Source organism: Bufo gargarizans, chromosome 2, assembly GCF_014858855.1.
Source record: "Bufo gargarizans isolate SCDJY-AF-19 chromosome 2, ASM1485885v1, whole genome shotgun sequence".
NCBI lineage: Eukaryota > Metazoa > Chordata > Amphibia > Anura > Bufonidae > Bufo > Bufo gargarizans.
The window spans coordinates 551,734,455-551,755,978 of record NC_058081.1 but is presented as its reverse complement, the minus strand read 5'-3'; the positions used below and the strand labels follow the sequence as shown (position 1 = coordinate 551,755,978).

The 21,524-nt window shown below is 44.1% G+C and overlaps 1 protein-coding gene across 1 annotated transcript in view; it reads left to right on the top strand.

Annotated features, from left to right (window-relative positions):
* Nucleotides 1-21,524, top strand: part of SHANK1 (SH3 and multiple ankyrin repeat domains 1) — a 511,391-nt gene that overhangs the window by 185,406 nt on the left and 304,461 nt on the right. The window contains exons 8-9 of the mRNA XM_044281565.1: nt 10,845-10,922; nt 13,496-13,562. Coding sequence (XP_044137500.1) covers nt 10,845-10,922; nt 13,496-13,562 — 145 coding nt within the window. The remainder of the gene's footprint in view (nt 1-10,844; nt 10,923-13,495; nt 13,563-21,524) is intronic.

Below are 21,524 nucleotides of genomic sequence, written 5' to 3'. Positions count from 1 at the left end.
GCGGAGGACAAACGGTGCCAGACTGATGCATTCTGAGCGGATCCGCATCCACTCAGAATGCATTAGGGCTGGACGGATCCGTTCGGGGCCGCTTGTGAGAGCCTTCAAACGGAACTCGCAAGCGGAGCCCCGAACGCAAGTGTGAAAGTAGCCTAAGAGTCTCCTGTTTTAGTCCCCCGCACCTGGGCAAGCCTTTGAATCTGAGAACGTTTGAAGGCTTTCATAATGGCACTTCCCTCACCACGTCACTGCCACTGTCAGCAAGACATATCCTTAGAATCTATGCCGGGTGTGTAGCAAACATGGAAGGAGGAGGGACGCCCGATTTTTACTGCCCCAGTTGCCCATCACAACCAGGCCTCTGCAATTACCCCTGTTTTGAGACATACCATACGGTTGCTAATTATTAATTATATTTAATACCAAAAAGGGTGGGTCAGGAAGTCAATGTATTCTCATTTTCTGTTTAGTTTGTTGTCTTTCTAGGGAGGGTGGGATCCTTTTGGGATGGGTTGTGGAGCTAATTTTATTTTCAGACATTGGAACAAATTTTACCTTTCCTGATTTGTTTTCTTAATTTTCATCATTTCATTTTATAATGATTATGTCCTGCCACACGAAGCTGTTAATTCCTTTCACATTACTGTATCATGATATTGGCATGATATTTTTTTATTTGGAGGATCTCTAATGATTGAGTTGTTCCTCACCAGTACACTAAGGGCTTTATTAAGACTTTTTTTTGTGGACCTCTTACACCCCACAACACTTCTAGAAATACTGACACCATTTTGGAAATTAGTGATCCATTACTGTTCCTACAGACAGTTCTGGACACTGTCCTTTTATATATTCAGTAGGTGACTGGTTGATTGTGTGCATAGTGGTTTCTACCTTGCCGGGCAGGGGCCTGTTATGGTGCACCACGTCACTTAGCACTTTTGTCTCTCATATAGGGATTGATGGGGCTAAAGAGATGTTGTATGACCAGTCAGTGTCCTTGAATGCCAGCTTGTCATTACAGCCCTATCGGTGTTCTTGTATCTTGTGAACAAACTGGAATTTGCAACGTACGTAGTTGGAGACATTTTGCTTTGTTTTCTTGGACATGTTGCCTTTCACTATAGTTTTTTTCCTGCAATAATTTATTATATTTTAGACCAGAACGCTGCTCACAACAGCATCAGAATGACAGAAATGGGGATAACTGCTTTGTTAGCGAGTCATAGTCATATGTACAGCCAAATGCTTTTTCAGAAATCTGCCTCCCTTATAAGTGCCACAGAATGTGGCGGATTTCTAAGACAGTAACAGTTACCCATCTAAAAATATTTTTTTCTCCAATTTCCTGTGAAAATGTTATTAACAATTTGAATAAAACCATATATACTCATTATTTCATCCTATAATAATTTTGCACTCAGCATGCTTACTACACCACTAGATGCATGCTTTAAGGCAGGCATGTCCAAACTGCGTCCCTCCAGCTGCTGCTAAACTACAACTCCCAGCATGCCTGGATAGCTTACAGCTATTAGGGCATGCTGGGAGTTGTAGTTTAGCAACAGCTGGAGGGCCGCAATTTGGACATGCCTGCTTTAAGGGATCTAGTTTTTAAGATGGGGTCATTTATAAGAGTTTTCTATCATTTTGCAGCTCAATGCCAATAAAAGTGTGCAATGGGAACTGAACCATTTTCAATTTATTCTGAAAGCCACTGGGTGCTCCTTCTTTATCTTTGGGCCCTGCTGTGTGTCAAGAAATAAGATTAGGGCCACAATGGGTATATTTCCGAAGACAAGAGAAATTGGTTAATACATTTTGGGGTGTACTTCTTCATTTTAATTTGCTAAGTCCCAAAAAACTATCTTTAAATTGAAATAAATAAATAAATATGTTTTTTCTTTCACCTGCTTAGCATTTATTTCTTCAAAAGCTGAGGGGTCAAAAAAATCACTATACCCCTAGATGAATTCCTTAGGGGGTCTCGTTTTCAAAATGGGGTCATTCATGGGGGTTTCTATAATTTTGGCAGCTTAACACCATTACATGTATTACATGTGTGCAATGGGGCCTGAACCATTTTCAGTTTATTATCTGAAAGGACCCAGTTGCTCCTTTATGTTTGGACCCTGCTGTGTGTTAAGACATTAGATTAAGGCCACAATGGGGATATTTCTGGAAAAATTAGGTGATACATTTTGGGGTGTACTTCTTTGTTTTCATGTGCTCTGTAGAAAAAAAAATACTCTTCAAGTTGACACATTTGTGCAAAAAAGTATTTTTTTTTTCACCTTCTTAGCATTAATTTCTTTAAAAAACTAGGGGGTCATATAACCCATAGATGAATATGTTAAGGGGTCTAGTTTTCAAAATGGGGTCAACAAGCAAGAAAAAATATGTACTTCAAAAAAATAATAATTTATAATGGTAATGTTAAAATGGTAAGTCTCATAAATAAGTGCAGCCAAAATAAAGTAAAGATGTGGAAATATATTTCTGATAAACATATTTAATAGAATTTATGTGAAATATTGCGGTTTAAAATAGAGAATTATGCCAACTTTTACACATTTTCATAAATCTTTTAGTTTTTTTAAAGATACGCATACTGTATCAGTAAAATTTCACCACCTAAGGGCTCTATCACACCTGCGTTCTTGTTTTCCGGCATAGAGTTCCGTCGTCGGAGCTCTATGCCGGAAGAATCCTGATCAGGATTATCCCCATGCATTCTGAATGGAGAGAAATCCGTTCAGGATGCATCAGGATGTCTTCAGTTCCGGAACGGAACGTTTTTTGGCCGGAGAAAATACAGCAGCATGCTGCGCTTTTTGCTCCGGCCAAAAATCCTGAAGACTTGCCGCAAGGCCGGATTCGGAATTAATGCCCATTAAAAAGGCATTGATCCGGATCCGGCCTTAAGCTAAATGTCGTTTCAGCGCATTGCCGGATCCGACGTTTAGCTTTTTTAGAGTGGTTACCATGGCTGCCGGTACGCTAAAGTCCTGGCAGCCATGGTAAAGTGTAGCGGGGAGCGGGGAGCAGTATACTTACCGTCCGTGCGGCTCCCGGGGCGCTCCAGAGTGACGTCAGGGCGCCCCAAGCGCATGGATCACGTGATCGCATGGCACCTCATCCATGCGCATGGGGCGCTCTGACGTCACTCTGGAGCGCCCCGGGAGCCGCGCGGACTGTAAGTATACCGCTCCCCCGTTCCCCACTCCCACTATGGCAACCAGGACTTTAATAGCGTCCTGGGTGCCATAGTAACACTGAAAGCATTTTGAAGACGGATTCGTCTTCAAATGCTTTCAGTACACTTGCGTTTTTCCGGATCCGACGTGTAATTCCGGCAAGTGGAGTACACGCCGGATCCGGAGAACGCAAGTTTGAAAGAGGCCTAAGTAAAGTATAATATGTGATGAGAAACCAATGGCAGAATTTGACTTTGATGTGCAAAACCTTTACAAAGTTATTCTCTGCTAAAGTGACACCAGGGCCGCATCGCCAATTCGGCAAGGTGAGGCGATCGCCTCAGGCGCCTCAGGCCCTGGTGACAAGTCGTGGGTGGCGGCAGGTCACAGGGAGATCAGCGCTTCCATTGTGGAAGCGCTCATCTCCATAGTTATCTGTATCACCGTCCTCAGGACAGTGATACAGATGGATGCTGCAGGGCATGGGAGAGGCATCTCCTTTCACCGTTCTTCTGATAGGCTGCAGGCACTAGGCCTGCAGCCTATCAGAGGCTGGTGCAGGTGGCGCGATGACGTCATCGCGCCGACTGAGCCATTCAGAGCGAGACACAGGCCAGAAGAGGCCTGCATTGCATCGCTGCCAGCCTGATGGAGGTAAGTATGTGAGTTTATTTTTTTTATATGGTACAATAAAGGAGGGGAGCGCTGTGGGGGCACTTGTTAGTGGCACATGATTGGAGGGGCTTCTATGGGGGGCACTTCTAACTGGCACATTATTGGGGGGCATCTATGGGGGACACTTTTACTGGCACATGATTGGGGCATCTATGAGGGGGCACTTCTTACTGGCACATGATTGGGGGGGAAAAAGTGCTTGAAGACATATGGCATCGGTCACCATGTGGTGAGAGGTCTCATTTACACCGGTGACTGAGATCCATAAAGTGGTAAAAAGTGCTAAGCACCACTCCCTAAAACCATAGGTAAATACGAGATAATAGATGGTAGAGATGAATAAAAGTAGATATACAATGGCTGGATCAGGGGGGCGGGTACATGTGAAGATATCACAGACCCCCAGTGCAATATACGATCTTAGTGCCAAGAAAATAGCATATGATTAAAATGCATATAAGAGGTATTAAAAGCATGCGGATAATAAACATAAAAATAATGAACACTCACTTCGCTGGGGGGTAATCACCAGGATAAACTCATGACACCTGTGACTTTAAACCCCCCATGGCGAGGATCGCATGTAGAGTAGACAGAGATTGATGGCCGCATAAACAGGCAGGCTTCTGATCAATCGCTTTATTCCAATAGTATCAAGGCTCAACGCGTTTCAGGGAACAATCCTCCACTTTTTCAGGAGCAGGTGATGATATAAAAATACATATGTGTATACGGGTATGTATTTTTATATCAGCACCTGCTCCTGAAGAAGGGAAGGATTGTTCCCCGAAACGCATTGAGCCTTGATACTATTGGAATAAAGCTATGGGGGCATCTATGGGGGCATCTACTGAGGCCACAAAGAAGGGGTATTTTATATGGGGGCTCTGTATAGGGGCATTTTATACTGGGACACATTATGGTGGGTACTATGAGGAAGAGGGGAGAGGAGTACTATGGAGTCATCTACTGGGGGCACTAAGAAGGGGTATTTATACTTGCAAATTATGGGGGACACTAAGGACATCTACTGGGGCACTATATATGAGGCATTTTATACTGGTACATTATGGGGGGCACTAGAAGGAAGGGGGAGAGGAGCACTATGAGGGCATTTACTGGGGGCATCATATAGGGGTATTTTATACTGGCATATAATGGGGGCACTATAGGGACATTAGCTCAACTGGGGCATTAAAAGGGGATATTTTTTGCACTGGCACATTATAAGTAGACATTATAAGGATAATTATTACTACTGGGGGCATTACGATGGGCTTTATTACTGCCGGGGGGCTATGGGGAACATGATTATTAGTATGGGCACTATGGTAGCATTATTACTTCTGGGGCACAGTGGGGACATGTTGAGGGCACTGTAGGAGCACTACTACTACTATATGTGCTCTAGCAGAAAATTATTACTATTGGTGGGACTTTTGGGAGCACTATTACTGTGGAGGCACCTTGGCACGGTATCAGCCTACTACAATTATTTTTGGGGGACGTTATGTTTACACTATTAGTGTCAGGGGCACTATTTGCTGGGAAAAGTTATTTTAGGACACTGCGTGCCAATAATTATTGAAGGGCACTATCTGCATGGTACTACTATTATCAGGGGGTTTATCTGTATCTGCGGTATAGTATTGGGGAGCACAGCGACACAGTATTGGGGGTGGTAGGATGATTTGTCCAGAAGATGGGAGGATGATGGAAAAGTAGTAAACTAAGATTTTTTGTCAAACTGCAGAGACAAGAAATGGCAGAAAAATGGTGGTCCCGTCTGAAGGTCTGAAAGGAGAAGACGAGGACAGAGAACATCTACATCAAAGGAGACATCACTGGATGTAAGAGGTATGTGCGCTGTATTAGGCCTCCTGCACACGACCGTATGGTTTTGTGGTCCTTTTTAAACAGATCATTTTTTTTTGTTTCAGTAGTGTTTCAGTTGCGCTTCCCTTCCGTTTTGCCATTCCGTTTTTCCATTTGGTTTCCGTTTGTGATCCGTTTTTTGCGGATCGCAAGCGGAAACGTAAGCATACAATAATGTTTAAACAGTAAGTACAAAAAAAATTGGGCTAGTCATAAAACGGAACAGATACGGAAGACATAGGCCTCTTGCACACGAACGTGTGCGCCCTGTGGCCGTGCTGCGGCCCGCAAATTGCGGGCTGCAATGCACGAACACCCACCATGGGGCAGCCGCAGTGGATTGCGGACCCATTCCCTTGAATGGGTCCATGATCTGGCCGTTCTGCAAAAAGATAGGACATATTCTATCTTTTTGCGGAACGGAAGTACGAGACGAAACCCCACGGAAGCTCTCCGTAGTGTTTACGTAGGGTTCTGTTCCATTCTTCCGTTCCGCACCATTCCGCATCTCTGGATTTGCGGACCCATTGAAGTGAATAGGTCCACATCCATGATGTGAAATGCGCACGGAATGGTGCCCGTGTATTGCGGATCCGCAAATGCGGTCCGCAATACGGCCACGGAGGGCACACGTTCGTGTTCAATAAGCCATGCGTATGCATTCCGTATGCATTCCGTTTTATTTGCGGAACCATTGACTTAAAGGGAGCCACGAAAAGTGCATTGTGGACAATAATAGGACACACGTGTTCTATCTTTGAATGGAACGGAAATACGGAAACAGAGTACCTTCCATTGTTTTTGTGGACCCATTGAAGTAAATGGTTCCTCATACGGACCGCAAATGGAACGCAAAAAAGGAACGGAAATAGAAAAAAAAATATGGTCGTGTCCAGGAGGCCTTACCCTGTATGTTCTGAAGAGATATACGTAATGTTATGCAGCTTTTTCAATTTTCTCTTCAGGCAGCAGAAAGGCTAGGTGCACCTCTGAGTGAAACGTGCCAGATTTCCAAAATCGGGCTTGTTCATTAAGGCCCAAACAGGCTTGGTCACTAAGGGGTTAAGATGGGGTTTCTTATCCTCTTTACCTCCTTTGCTAATTGTGACTCCCTGTTTATCTAGATGAGGGCAAATGACTATTATGGGTGGGTTCACACTAGAGTTAGGGATTCCGTTATGGCTTTCCGTTATAACATGGAAACTAACGGAATCCATAATACGGAAGGACGGATCCGTTCTTCCGCCCATAGACTTGTATTATGACGGAATGCAAAACGGAAGCCTTTAAAATGCATTCCATTTGCTCTCCGTCCTAATAGAAGTATATGGGAATCAAAACTGATCCGTCTAGGTCCCGTTATGCAAGACGGAAAACAAAGTCCTGGAATTTGTTTTCTGTCTTGCATAACGGGAGCCAGATGGATCCGTTATACTTTCCCATACACTTCTATTATAACGGAAAGCAAACGGAATGCCTTTTAAAGGCTTCCGTTTTGCATTCTGTCTGGGCATTCTGTTATTTTTTGTTATAACCATGTTATAACGGAAAGCTACAGTATAACGGAATCCCTAACGCTAGTGTGAACCCACCCTAACTGGTCTAAGCCGTGGTCTCCAGTTGTGGCCACTGTTCTAAGTATAATATTGGCTCATAAAAGTGGTTGTCAGTTACCAAAGACATTATACCAGCGCAATCAATTAACGAGGACCTGTCACTTCTCCTGACATGTCTGCTTTAGTAACTACTTGCATTCCCCATGCGTAAAGAATTCTAAAGCATGTTTTCTCATGACTCTATATTGTGCCATTTCTCTATCATTAGTACTAGAAGAAACTAGTGATATCAGTTGGGGGGGTGCGTCTGCATAGTCGGACGTTATGCTTCTAGTCTCAGAATGTCCATAACATCTCCAAGCTGGTAAAACCTAGCTGTATATTTTTTAAACATCTAGTAGTAATAGTAGAGGAATAACACAAAACTGAGTTATAACTAAAGAGGTTTTAGAATTGTTATTGCATGGAAAATGCAAGTAGCTACTAAAACAGACTTTTAGCAGTGATCCACTGGGTAACTGCATACATACATGACTGATCCTCAAGAGAGTGGGAGTCTTTGTAGGAGCAATCTGTTGTGGGAGCTTTGACTGATGGATCCCCTTTATTAGGGCCTCTTTCACACTGGCAAAATGCGGGCTGCAATGCACGAGCAAAGTCCGTGGGGCAGCCGCAGCGGATCACAGACCCATTCACTTGAATGGTTCCGCGATCTGGCCGTTCCACAAAAAGGTAGGACATGTTCTATCTTTTTGCGGAACGAAAGAACGGGACGAAACCTCACGGAAGCACTCTGTAGTGCTTCCGTAGGGTTCTGTTCCGTGGTTCCGTTCCGCACCATTCCGCACCATTCCGCATCTCCGGATTTGCGGACCCATTAAAGTGATGCGGAATGCCCACGGAACTGCATCCGTGTATTGCGGATACGCAAATGCTGGTCGCAATACGGCAACAGGGCGCACACGCCAGTGTGTAAGAGGCCTAAGTCAGAACTTGAAAATTGGTTTCTCACTCCAGACCTGACACATCCCATCACTACACATGCCTGGCTGTATAGATAAAAACATGGCAAAATCTGAATATGTATTAGTCAAAAATAGATGAATGGGGTCATTCAGGTTACATCAAGTGATGCTCTATCTACATGACAGAGAATTACTATTAGATCACTAGATGTCCGACCTCTGGGACCCCCACTGATCATGAAAACAGGGGCCCCAAAAATAAATGAAGTGGCAGTTTGCCATGTGCACTCCAGTCATCTCTATGGAGCTGCCGAAAAAAGTGCTTGGATATCTTTGGTAGTCCCATAAAGATGAATAACTGTCTGTTCTCGTGATTGGTGGGGGTCCCAGAGGTCAGATCATTTACTGATCTAATTGTTATCTCCGGTAGATAGGGGATAGTTTGTAACTACCACTTGTAATAAGGCTACAGCCGGATATGAATATTTTAAAGATCTGACATAACCATGGTGAAAGTAACCAGTGAGAATCTGACACAAGCCATCCCTCCGTTACACACATACATGGATGTTCTAACACATACTGTACAAAAAATAAAACAATCATACACAAAACAAATAGATCACTTGGACCTGATTAATGATCACAGCGCCCTCTGCTGGCTGTAATAAAGATTGTTGCTCATCCAACTCTGATGTTTCCAGGGGTACTCACACTGGGTATGCTGTACTTTTAATGTATGATCTTAGCATTGCGGCTGTACTGTGCTGGCTGTACTGCATTTACACCACTATGTGCTTGATAGATAAGAACAGGGGCTAAAAGAGGCACGGCTGTACAGACAATGGCGGAAGTTGCTACAAACTATTGTTGCAAATCCTACACCAAATGTATTATGTGTTTAAGACACTTTTCGACACAGTATTGAAAAGAATCTAAAAAGGGTGTGACATATTTTTTTTTTAATGTGGCAATTTTTTTTAAAATGCATAATTTTTGCCAAAAGATGTTGGTATATATTCCCCAAATGTGCCATTGTCACTGACATGCTAGATACATTTCTATTATTGTAGTAGATGTGTTTGCTGTGTGGACATTCCTGTACTATATTTAGGTGTTACTCTATGAAGCTGTTGGTCATCTGAAGGTGAACCAGGTATAGGTGTACCACAGCATGTGGGCCATAAAGAGATGCAATAGACGTTGGCTGATCTACTAATTTGGAACATAATGTCCAATAAGTGAGTTGGTAGATACACAGACAAACTGTGTTAAATGTAGATCCCCATGTCTCAAAGGTCTTGGCATCCCTGTCGTAGTCTGTGTTCCAGAGAAGAAGAGCTCACATTGATATGATACTACTGCCAGCCTATCATTAGTGGACTTGGCAATGTATTAGTACACACAGAAGAGTTCAGTGTTTGACATGAAGTTGGCAAGTTTCAGCTTCCTGCCATGCAATGAACACCTGTTTACTGGGAAATTTCAGAAAAGGAGCAGCTTGAAGAGGAGAAATGGTGTCTGCAAGGTAAGGCTGGGGGCATTTGGGGAGCGTGTTCCAACTTCTAATGGATCAAAAGGAAATTAGAGTAAAGACACAAGTTCATGACTGTAGGCCATGTAGGGATTACAGCTCACATGTATTCAAATAAACATGTTAATATGGGGTAATTTTTAAGTATTCAGTGATTTTTTTAACCCTTATATGGAGAATGTACGGAGCAGGCTAACATGTCGAGCTCACTCTATACATGGCGGGTGCATACAGCAGACACCAATGGTAATGATGCTGATATAGGCCATTTAACTCCTCAGATGCCACTGTCAATAGCGACCACGGCAACTGTGGGGTTAGACAGAGGGAGGGGACTCTGTCCTCCAATCGGCGGCCCATACAACGAAATTGCGGGGCTCCGATCTGCTGCTATGACAGCCTGTGGCCTTGAGAAGGCTCCCAGCGCTGTTCTAGCGAACTGACTGCTAAGCTGTGTTCAAGCCACAGCTCAGCAGGCAGCCTGTCAGAATTCCCTAAACTGCAGTAGTATTCTATTGCAGTCTGTAGCTCAAGTGATCAGAAGATCACATGTCCAAGTCCATCAAAGGGACTAAAAATTACTGTAAAAAAGTTTTAAAAACATTTAAAAACAAAATTAGGAATTCAAATCACCTTTTCCTAATTTTGCCTCTCACCTTGAAAATGGAAAGAGCCAAGGGCTCCTACATTGGGCTGTTTTAAGAATTACCATTCATTGTTGTGGAGACTTACTGGATTCGTGTGACCAACTCTCCTGACAAAAATGGGGACTGTATATGCACCTCCACACTTAGTGCTCAACTGCTCATCACCAGACTGCTGCTTAGTCGGATGTACCCTGTGTGATTAACCTTTTCATCCTCACTTCATTCTCTGCTTTAATTTACATGTATCTGTTTAATTCACCCTTGTCTCGCTGTGGCAGGCTGTATTTACCTTGTCATGCTTGCACCTTTACAGAACAGTGAAAATGATGGTGGTTGCACCCTGTCACTCTTTACTCATGCTGAATTGCTTGTCACTCTTTTCCATTGCCCTCCAGGAGAGCTGTGCTCGAGTATTGCTGTACCGAGGGGCGAGCAAAGATATAAAGAACCACAGTGGACAGACCCCTTTCCAGGTTCGGACATCACACCTATAATATTACTTCCAGGTTTTTCTTCTTTCTCTCTTCACATATTATAATGTCAACAGGGACATAACTTTAGGGGGTTGCACTCACATCACTCTTGTGCTTCATAAGAGAAAAACAGGACTGTCCCCTAGGAGGTGGGGTGGCTTTGCAGATTTAACCTTGGGATCCTGGAGTTTCAAGATATGTCTTCAAACCCCAATATCTTATTCCTCTCACATAACACCCACTGGGGTCCAAAAAGCAAATAAGGAGAAGCATTTGGTGGGGTGATAAAGAAACTTGGCTATTGGGAATAGGAGATTTATATCTGTCTCTATAAGGCCTCATGCACACAACCGTTTTTTCGGGTCCGCATCCGAGCCCCAACTTTGGCAGCTCGGGTGTGGACCTATTCACTTCAATGTGTGCTGTGTGCTGTCCGCATCCGTTGCACCGTTCCGTGGCCCTGCAAAAAAAAAAAAAATAGCATGTCCTATTCTTGTCCGTTTTGCTGACAAGAATAGGCATTTCTACAATGGGCTGCGCGTTCCGTTCCGCAAATTGCAGAAGGCACACGGGTGGCTTCCGTTTTTTGCGGATCTACGGTTTGCGGACCTCAAAAAACAGAACGGTCGTGTGCATGAGGCCTAACCCGTCCCTTATATTCTGTTCCTAAACTGTTGTCTTTGTCTCCTATATATAACCCATTTCCTCTCCAATCCTTCATACACCCCAGGAGTAACATACAACCCTCGCAGATTCTTATATATAAAAATACTTTACTGATAACATAAAAGTGACAAAGCAATGGACATTACAAGAAGATACAGATACAACACATTTTACATAGAGGACACCGCCACACACAGCTGACCCCTTTCCTGTCCTCCTTGGATGATAAGCAAATGTGGCCAGTAATGTGTATGTACTATATATACAATATATCCAGATCCCAACATATACTGTCTACTGGATCTACACTTCCAACCAGCTCACATCCACTACCTGACCATTAGTACATGTACTTATAGAGACTGATGCATAAATAGCATATATTATCAACACATACACAAATATGTGCAAGCCACAGGATCCATAGACCCACGTGTAAATGGCATACAACTACAGACTACAAATATCTATATGTACACATATAACGCCTACTGGGATTTATATATATTCTATATTATAATTATGTACATACACAGAAAGCACACATATAACTAAGGCTACTATCACACTTACGGTAGCAGGGTCCGGCAGGCTGTTCCAGTGGGGTAACAGCCTGCCGGATCCGTACTAACCCTAGCCCACCGTGCCGCCGGAAGTCCGCTCCGGCCCCATTCACTATAATAGGGGCGGGCAGGAAGTCCGGCCGCAGCACGGCAAACAAGCTGAGAGGTAGCTGGACAAAAAACGCAGCATGCTGTCGTTTTTGGATCTTCTCTGGGCCCAAACTCTGACAACAATAGACACCTTAATCAAACGGGGCCCTTAAGGCCCTATATGCACAAAGGGTGGGCCCTCAGAATCATTTCCTCTGGGGGCCTTAGGGACTTCTGTCTGACTCTGGCTGCAGTGTGGACCATCCAGGTGCAAAAGTGTAAGATTCAACCAGTAAACAGATAGAAGGATAGTGGCCCAAGCATGGAGATCCCTTTACTTCCTGGACCATGGCTGATTCAGAATTACAGACAGTGATGGCCAGTTCGCAGTGTTCGCCAGCTAACACATGCGATCTACCATCTTAACTGACAAGTCCTGCGAGGCACAGGTAAGTCCTTACCTGTGCCTGTGCGCGAGCCGGTCTGAAATGAAATGTGGTCTCTGGCAGCAGGCAGTTCCGAGAACAGCTTCCGGGGGCTGTTCTCTGAACGGCCTGCTCCTGGAGTCCGCATTTCATTTCAGACCGGCTCGCGCACAGGCACAGGTAAAGGCACAGGTAAGGACGTACCTGTGCCTCGCAGGACTTGTCAGTTAAGATGGCAGATCGCATGTGTTTGCTGGCGAACACTGCAAACTGGCCATCACTGATTACAGATATACAATATCTTTGGCAGTATCTAGAATATTTCATCTAATTCACTGTAAGAGACTTGGCGAGGAGAACAGAAATAAAGCTAATATCCTGCAGGAGGCCTGACTGCTACAAGATTAATTACATTCTCCAAAATTGAAGGCTCCCTAGACTAAATCACTTGGACCTTTTCTGTGTAGCTAACCAACAAGCAAGTACAGTCGACTGTCCCCAGCTTATATTATTATTCACTATCCATATGCATTGGAAACAGGGATTGTTGTGTATATTTATTCTTTCATTTCCTTCTCCTTGCCCCTGGCTGCACGGCTTGTGCATAATTTAGAAATATTTGTCACAATTCAATAAGCAATCTCATTCGGAATAGCTATCGCTGTGTCAGAAGATTTGCAAATGGTCATTAGTGCACTTTCTTATCTGCATCAGAATTTCTAAATGTTTATAAGTTGCTTTCAGCTCCAAACTTCTCAATCTGTCTTCTACCCTGACATTTCCTTTATGTAAATCTTGTCCTCTTTCCAATTCACATTTCTTTGAACAGGTAGCTGTTATTTCAGGAAATTTTGAATTAGGGGAGCTGATCAAGAGTCATCGAGACACTGATATTGGTGAGTGAATATCTGCTGCACTTCAGAAGGGAAAACAGAGATTTTGCCTAGTTTCTATCTGTGCAAAAACACAGAGAGGGATTTAGGGGCTGGAGACTGTATATTCGTGTAATGTTCCTGGAAGCCTAGATACTTTACTTTGCAGTTACCGTGGTGTTTGAACGTTTTTGAACTCTTCAGACTGCGGCACGTGCAGGGTGTGTGGAGGGAGCTCCTTCCCCTTCCCCATCGGGTCCCCGTGCTGCTGTGGCGGGGACCCAATGGCAGGGAAGGCAGCGCATCATGGCTGCCTTCCATGACAGCCTGTGAGATCCAGCCCCTTGGATCTCACAGGCAAGCAGGCTGACGTGTATTACAGTATGTAATAAACTTACAGCCAATGCATCACAATACAAAAGTATTGTAATGGATTGTAAAGGGGATCAGACACTGAAAAGTTGAAGTCCCAGAGTAGGACAAAAAATAAAGTGAAAAAAGAAGTAAAAATAAATAAAGTTTTGCAAAAAATAAAAAGTTTCAAGTAAAAAAAGAAAGCATCCTTTTCCCAAAATAAAGTAACAAAAAATAAACATAAAGTAGGGAAAAAAAGAAAATTAGACATATTAGGTATCGCCACGTCCGTATAGACCGGCTCTATAAATCTATAACATGACCTAACCCCTCAGGTGAACACCGTCAAAAAAATAAAATACAATTAAACCTGTGCTAAAAAAAACTTTTATTTGTGAAACTGAAACAAACAACCAAAACAAGTAGTCATATTTGGTATTGTTGCACCCGTAACAACCTGCTCTATAAAAATACCACATGATCTAACCTGTCAGATGAACATTGTAAATAACAAAAATTAAAACAGTGCCAAAACTATTTTTTGTTACTTTGCCTCACATAAAGTGTAATATAGAGCAACCAAAAAAAAGCACCAACAAAACTGCCACCTTATCCCGTAGATTCCAAAATGGGGTCTTTTTGTGGAGTTTCTACTCTAGGGGTGCATCAGGGGGTCTTCAAATGTGACATTGCAACTTAAAATTATCCCAGTGAAATCTGCCTTCCAAAAACCATATGGCGTTCTTTTCCTTCTACTCCCTGCCGTGTGCCCGTACAGCAGTTTACTACCACATATGGGGTGTTTCTATAAACTGCAGAATCAGGGTAATAAATGTTGAGTTTTGTTTGGCTGTTAACCCTTGCTTTGTTACTGGAAAAATGTATTGAAATGGAAAATATGCCAAAAAGTGAAATTCTGAAATTCCATCTACATTTTCCTTTAATTCTTGTGGAACACCTAAAGGGTTAACAAAGTTTGTAAAATCCGTTTTGAATACCTTGAGGGGTGAATTTTCCAAAATGGGGTCACTTTTTGGGAGTTTCTACTCTAGGGTTGCATCAGGGGGTCTTCAATTGTGACATTGCAACTTAAAATTATCCCAGTGAAATCTGCCTTCCAAAAACCATATGGCGTTCCTTTCCTTCTGCATCCTGCCGTGTGCCCGTACAGCAGTTCACAACCACATATGGGGTGTTTCTGTAAACTACAGAATCAGGGCAATAAATATTGAGTTTTGTTTGGCTGTTAACCCTTGCTTTGTTACTGGAGAAAATGGATTAAAATGGAAAAATCAGCAAAAAAGTGAAATTCTGAAATTTCATCTACATTTTCCTTTAATTCTTGTGGAATACCTAAAGGATAAAAAGAAAGTTTGTAAAATCAGTTTTGAATACCTTGAGGGGTTTAGTTTCTAAAATTGTGCCATGTATGGGCACTTTCTATTATGTAAGCCTCACAAAGTGACTTTAGACCTGAACTGGTCTATAAAAAGTGGGTTTTCGAAATTTTCTAAAAAATTTCAAGATTTTCTTCTAAACTTCTAAGCCTTCTAACGTCCCAAAAAAAGAAAATGTAATTCACAAAATGATCCAAACATAAAGTAGACATATGGGAAATGTAAAGTAATAACTATTTTAGGAGGTATCACTATCTGTTTTAAAAGCAGATTTTATTAATAATTTTTTTTTATATTTTTTATAAATAAAAATGAAATATTTTGACTCAAATTTACCACTCTCATGAAGTACAATATGTGATGAGAAAACAATCTCAGAATGGCCTAGATAAGTAAAAGCGTTTTAAAGTTATTACCACATAAAGTGACACATGTCAGATTTGCGAAAAAGGCCTGGTCCTCATGGTGAAAAATGGCAGGGTCCTTAAGGGGTTAAACTACATCAGGGTTCTGATCAAACTATTATTATTGAGGAAAGAAGGGGATGCAAATGATCTCTTAACAAGCTCTGCCTCCAATGCCACCAGATGTAAGGCAGCTATCCTATAAGTCAATGTTTAACACTTTAAATAGGCCTTGAGACATGACTCAGATATTAAATAAGCCAGCACCTCATCTTCAGAAAGCTGTTTGGGGTGATTGCCCCTCATCAGTGCAGAGCACTGGGTGAATGGCCTAAGTTAGGATTTTGGGGGTACTATCTCTCCTTGGGGAGAGATTGCCTTAATCAGCGTGAGGTGGCAAGAGCATGTTAAGACCTCGTTTGCATCCCTTTCTTCCCAGAATTCCAGAGAAGCATGTATGACATATAAGTCTCCTCATGCTGATTAAGGCACTCTCTCCCCAAGGAGAGATAGTACTCCCTAAATTCTGACTTGGGCCTCTTACCCAGTCAGCCAGTACTCTCTGCTCTGCACTGATGAGGGACAATCACCCTGAAACAGCTGTTTGCAAATAAGGTGATGACTTATTCGATGCACGAGTCATATCTCAAAGCCTATTTGAAGGGTCAAATATTGACTTTTAGGATAGCTGCCCTACATCTGGTAGAATTAGAGGCAGAGCTTGTTAAAAGCTTATTTACATCCCTTTCTTCCCAGAATTCCAGAGAAGCATGTATGGCCTATAAGTTTCCTCACCCCAATTAAGGTGCTCTCTCCCCCCAAATCCTTTATTGAGGAAAATAACACAATAACACATGTCTCTGAGTGGCAATAATATGTGAAATGTTAGGATTAGCAGATAGTTTGGAGGTGAATTTAAAGCCATCTTCAATCAATGGGATGGCAGGTGTCTGTTTCTATTTTATTTAAATAACAGGGACCTATCAAATCATGGTTTTTAAAACACGTTTGTGGAAGTGTATAATCACATGAAGAAAGGAGATCTCTGAGGACTTTAGAAGAAGAGTTGTTAATGCTCATCAAGCTGAAAAAGGTTACAAAACCTTCTTTAAAGGGTTTTGACTCCACCAATCCACAGTCAGACAGACTATGTACAAATGGAGGAAATTCCAGACCATTGTTACTCTCCTCAGGAGTGGTTGACCAACAAAAATAGCACCAAGAGTAAGGTGTGTAATAGTTCTCAAAGTCAAAAAGGAGCCCAAGCTAACCTATAAGCAACTAAAAGCCTTTCTCATATTACCAAAGTGCTCGGGGGCACCTGAGCACAATGGAAGTCAATGGAAGAACCAGAGCATTAAACCAGGCACCCCCTGCTCTGAAGAGGGGAGGGTGTCAGGTTCACATTAAAAAAGGTCAGAAATTGATGGAAACACCACTGAAATGGTTCAGGAACAGCATGAGGAGGATGTCTGGATACATCTTGGACTCCCCGGTCACTGCTGGGAATGATGCTGTGTGAGTAGTATGCCAATATTACAGACTGACAATAATATGCACAAAACCGAAGATAAAATCGATTTTAGAGGAAAAATTGTTAGGAAACATTCTTTCCTGTATATTGACTTGTATATAAAGTGCTGCCAACAATTACAAGGAAGAGGCACTCCGATACAACCTGTATATCACATAAATGAGGGCCTCATTCACATTGTGGTACAATTGTTCAGGTAGTGGGACTCCCACACTCATAAAGCCTATGCACTAAGTTAAAGGGCTGCCAAAAATTACAAGGAACCGGCACTCCAATACACCCTTTATTACACATAAAAGAGAGCATCATACACACCCTTGAAAAATTGTGATTGATGGCCTGCTGGTGACCCTCAAAAACATTAGGAGCAAGGGCCTGCTGGTGACCCTCTAAAACAATAGGGACGAGTGCCTGCTGCTGATCTGACCATCTAAAACATTATGGGCGAGGGCCTGCTGCTGAGATGACAATCTAAAAAATTATGGGCGAGGGCCTGCTGCTGAGCTGACTATCTAAAACATTATGGGCGAGGGCCTACTGCCGAGCTGACCATCTAAAACATTAAGGGTGAGGGTCTGCTGCCGAGCTGACTCTCTAAAACATTAGGGGCGAGTGCCTGCTGCTGATCATGGAAAAAATTATGAGCGAGGGCCTGCTGCTGAGCTGACCATCTAAAGCATTAGGGGCGAGTGCCTGCTGCTGAGCTGACCATCGAAAAAATTATGGTTGAGGGCCTGCTGCTGAGGTGACCATCGAAAAAATTATGGTTGAGGGTCTGCTGGTGAGCTGACTCTCTAAAACATTAAGGGCGACTGCCTGCTGCTGATCTCACCATGAAAAAAATTATGGTTGAGGGCCTGCTGCTGAGCTGACAATCGAAAAAAATTATGGTTGAGGGCCTTCTGCTGAGATGAACCTTTAAAACATTAGTTGCCAGGGCAGTCTAATAAGCATTTTGATATGATGGAGGAGGAGGAGGACGAGAAAAGGAAGATTGAACCATATACCCTTTGTTGTGGTGGAATGAGAATACAGTGGCATGAGAATACAGTGTATTCAATACACCATAAAATCCACATTTAAAGTGCCTTTATGTTCAGCCGCTTTCCTCTGGTGGAGTAGAGAAGTCAGGGGCAATACAGGCCTTGTTCATTTTGATAAGAGTCAACCGGTCAGCATTTTCAGTTGACAAGCGGATGCGCTTATTAGTTATTATGCCCCCAGCAGCACTAAATACCCGCTCTGACAAAACACTGGCTGCAGGGCAGGCCAGCACCTCCAAGGTGTAGAGCACCAGTTTGTGCCATGTGTCCAGCTCAGATACCTAATATTTGTAAGGCACAGACGGATCATTGAGGACGCAGACCTGGTCTGCTCCTTACTCCTTCACCATCTTCTAAAATGTTTCCCTCCTTGTGACAGTAGGCTGCGCATCAGGGTGAGGGTGCTGGCGGGGTGTCATGAAACTGTCCCAGGCCTTGGAGAGTGTTGCTCTGCCACTGTTGGAACTGCTGTGTGTTCCCCTTGTCTCCCGTCCTCAGTTGCCTAAGGAACTACGTACTCTGCCGCCAGCGTTGTCAGCTTGAAATTTTTGGAGCAATTTTTCCACAGGGACCTTCTGGTATTGCACCATTTTGCTAGTCCTCTCCACCACAGGAATGAGAGATGAAAACTTCTTTTTGTAGCGGGGTTGAGAAGGGTGAACAACCAGTAATCGGTGTTGGCCAAAATGCATATAACGCATTTAAGGCAGCATAACAGTTAAGGCAGCATAACATTAAGTCAGCCATATGTGCCAGAGTCCCAACAGACAATACTTCGCTGCCCTCATCAGGAGGATGACTCTCAATCTCCTCATCCTCTTCCTCCTCTTCGGCCTATCCACGCTGAACAGATGGAATAAACATGCTATGGGTATTACCCTCAGTAGCGGAGGCAACCGTCTCCTGCACCTCCTCCTCCTCATTATCATCCAATTCACGCTAAGAAGACAAACTGAGGGTGGTCTGGCTAGCACCCTGTGTACTGTCTTCCCAAATTTCCACCTCTTCCACATGCAAAGCATCCACCTTCATTGTGAGCAGCGAGCATTTCAGTAGACACAGAAGATAATAGATGCATCTCCGCTCACCATCTGTGTTGATTCCTCAAAGTTGTGTAAAACCTCACAGAGGTCAGACATCCATGCCCACTCGTCGCTTGTGAAGAGCGGAAGCTGACTGGAAAGGTGACGACCATGTTGCAGCTGGTATTCCACTACTGCCCTCTGCTGCTCACAAAGCCTGGCCAACATGTGGAACGTGGAATTCCAGCGCATGCTCACGTCACACAACAGTCGGTGAGCTGGCAATTGCATGCGCTGCTGCAGTGCTGCCAGACGTCAGCTGTAGATGACTTTCGGAAATAGTCACACACACAGCGCACCTTTACTAATAGCTCAGGCAAATTGGGGTAGGTTTTGAGAAACCGCTGAACCACTAAGTTTAACACATGGGCTAGCTTGTCGAGCTCTAAAGCCTCCACCAAGTTACGGCCATTATCAGATACAACCATGCCTGGTTGTAGGTTGATTGGCAAGAGCTATAGCTCAGTCTGGTCCCTTGTACCCTGCCACAGGTCTGCGGCAGTGTGCTGTTTGTCACCTAAGCAAATAAGTTTCAGCACGGCCTGTTGCCGCTTCCCCACTGCAGTGCTACAATGCTTCCAGCTACTGACTGATGGCTGACTGGTGCTGCAAGATGACAATTCAGAGGTGGAAGTGGAGGAGGAGAAGGGAAAGGTTGCAGCCACTAATGTAGGTGATGGAAGTAGGGCCCGCAATCCTTGGCATTTGTAGCACCTGTGCCATCCCAGGGTACGACTTGCTTCCGGACTCCACAACGTTCACCCAGTGTGCCGCCAGGGGAAGTTAGCGTTCCTGGCCATAAGCACTTGTCCATGTGTCAGTCATTAAGCGGACCTTCCCAATAACTGCGCTGGTCAGGGCACGGGTAATGTTACGGGACACATGCTGGTGTAAGGCGGGGACAACACACCAGGCAAAATAATGGCAGCTGGGGGAGAGACGGCCGCTGCCATCAGGCTGCGGAAAGCCTCAGTATCCACAAGCCTAAATGACAACATTTCCAGGGCCAGCCATACTGGAAAGGTGCGCAGTTAGTGCTGTGGCCTGTGGGTGGGTGGGCATTTGCGCTTTTGGGTATGGACATCTGTACGCTGCGCTGGGACACAGAAGTGGATGTTCTAGCTGATGGTGCTTGCGAAAGTCCAGGTGCAGGGCGGGAGGCATTCGGGCCTGCGTCTTGGACAGAGGATTGGCCGGCACGTAACATAGGGGAATAGGTGGCAGTGGTGTGACCCACAGACACTGATTGTGGACCCAGGGGTTCGGCCCACCTATTAGGGTGCTTTGATGCCATGTGGCGGATCATGCTGGTGGTGGTGAGGTTGGTAGTGTTCACGCCCCTGCTCATTTTGGTATGGCACAGGTTGTTAATGACAATTCTTTTATCGTCCGCACTTTCCTTAAAAAAGCGCCAGAATGCGGAACACCTACCCCTTGGCGAGGGAGATTGCTGCAAGGGGGTGCTCCGGGGAACAGTTGAAGGCCTGTTAGGTGTGGCCCGCCTTCTCCCTTTTGCCACCGCCTCTTCCAGCCTGTTGTGGTACTGCGGATCACTCCCCATCTGCACTGTTGTCCTCGATCGGGTTGCCACCTTCCCAGGTTGGGTCAGTGATTTTATCGTCCACCACCTCCTCTTCCATGTCCTCACTCTGGTCATCCTCTTGACTTGTTGACTTAACAACAACCTCACTTATTGACAACTGTGTCTCATCCTCATCATCAACCTCTTGAGACACTAATTGCCGTTGACTTATTGGCAACTGTGTCTCATCATCATCATCCATCTCATGAAACAATAATTGTCGTTCCCCACCGCCATCTTCTTCTGACTGTGGATGCTCAAGAGTTTGGGAATCAGGGCACAAGATCTTCTCATGTTCCTCTTCAAGCCGGCTTGGGGAGAGGCCCAAATTAAGGAATGGCAATGAAAAGAGCTCCTCGGAATATCCAAGTTTGGAATCACTTGTTTGCAAAGACTCTCCATGGTGGGAGGAAGAAGGATCAGGCAAAGGATTCTGTTGACCAGACTAGTCTTGGCTACTGAGACTGGACTTTGAGGAAGACAGGGTGGTGATTAACCGACTGGAAGCATTATCTGTTGCAATCCAACTGACCACCTGGTTGCACTGGTCTGACTTCGAGAGTGGTGTCCTGCGCCAGTCAATGTCACAG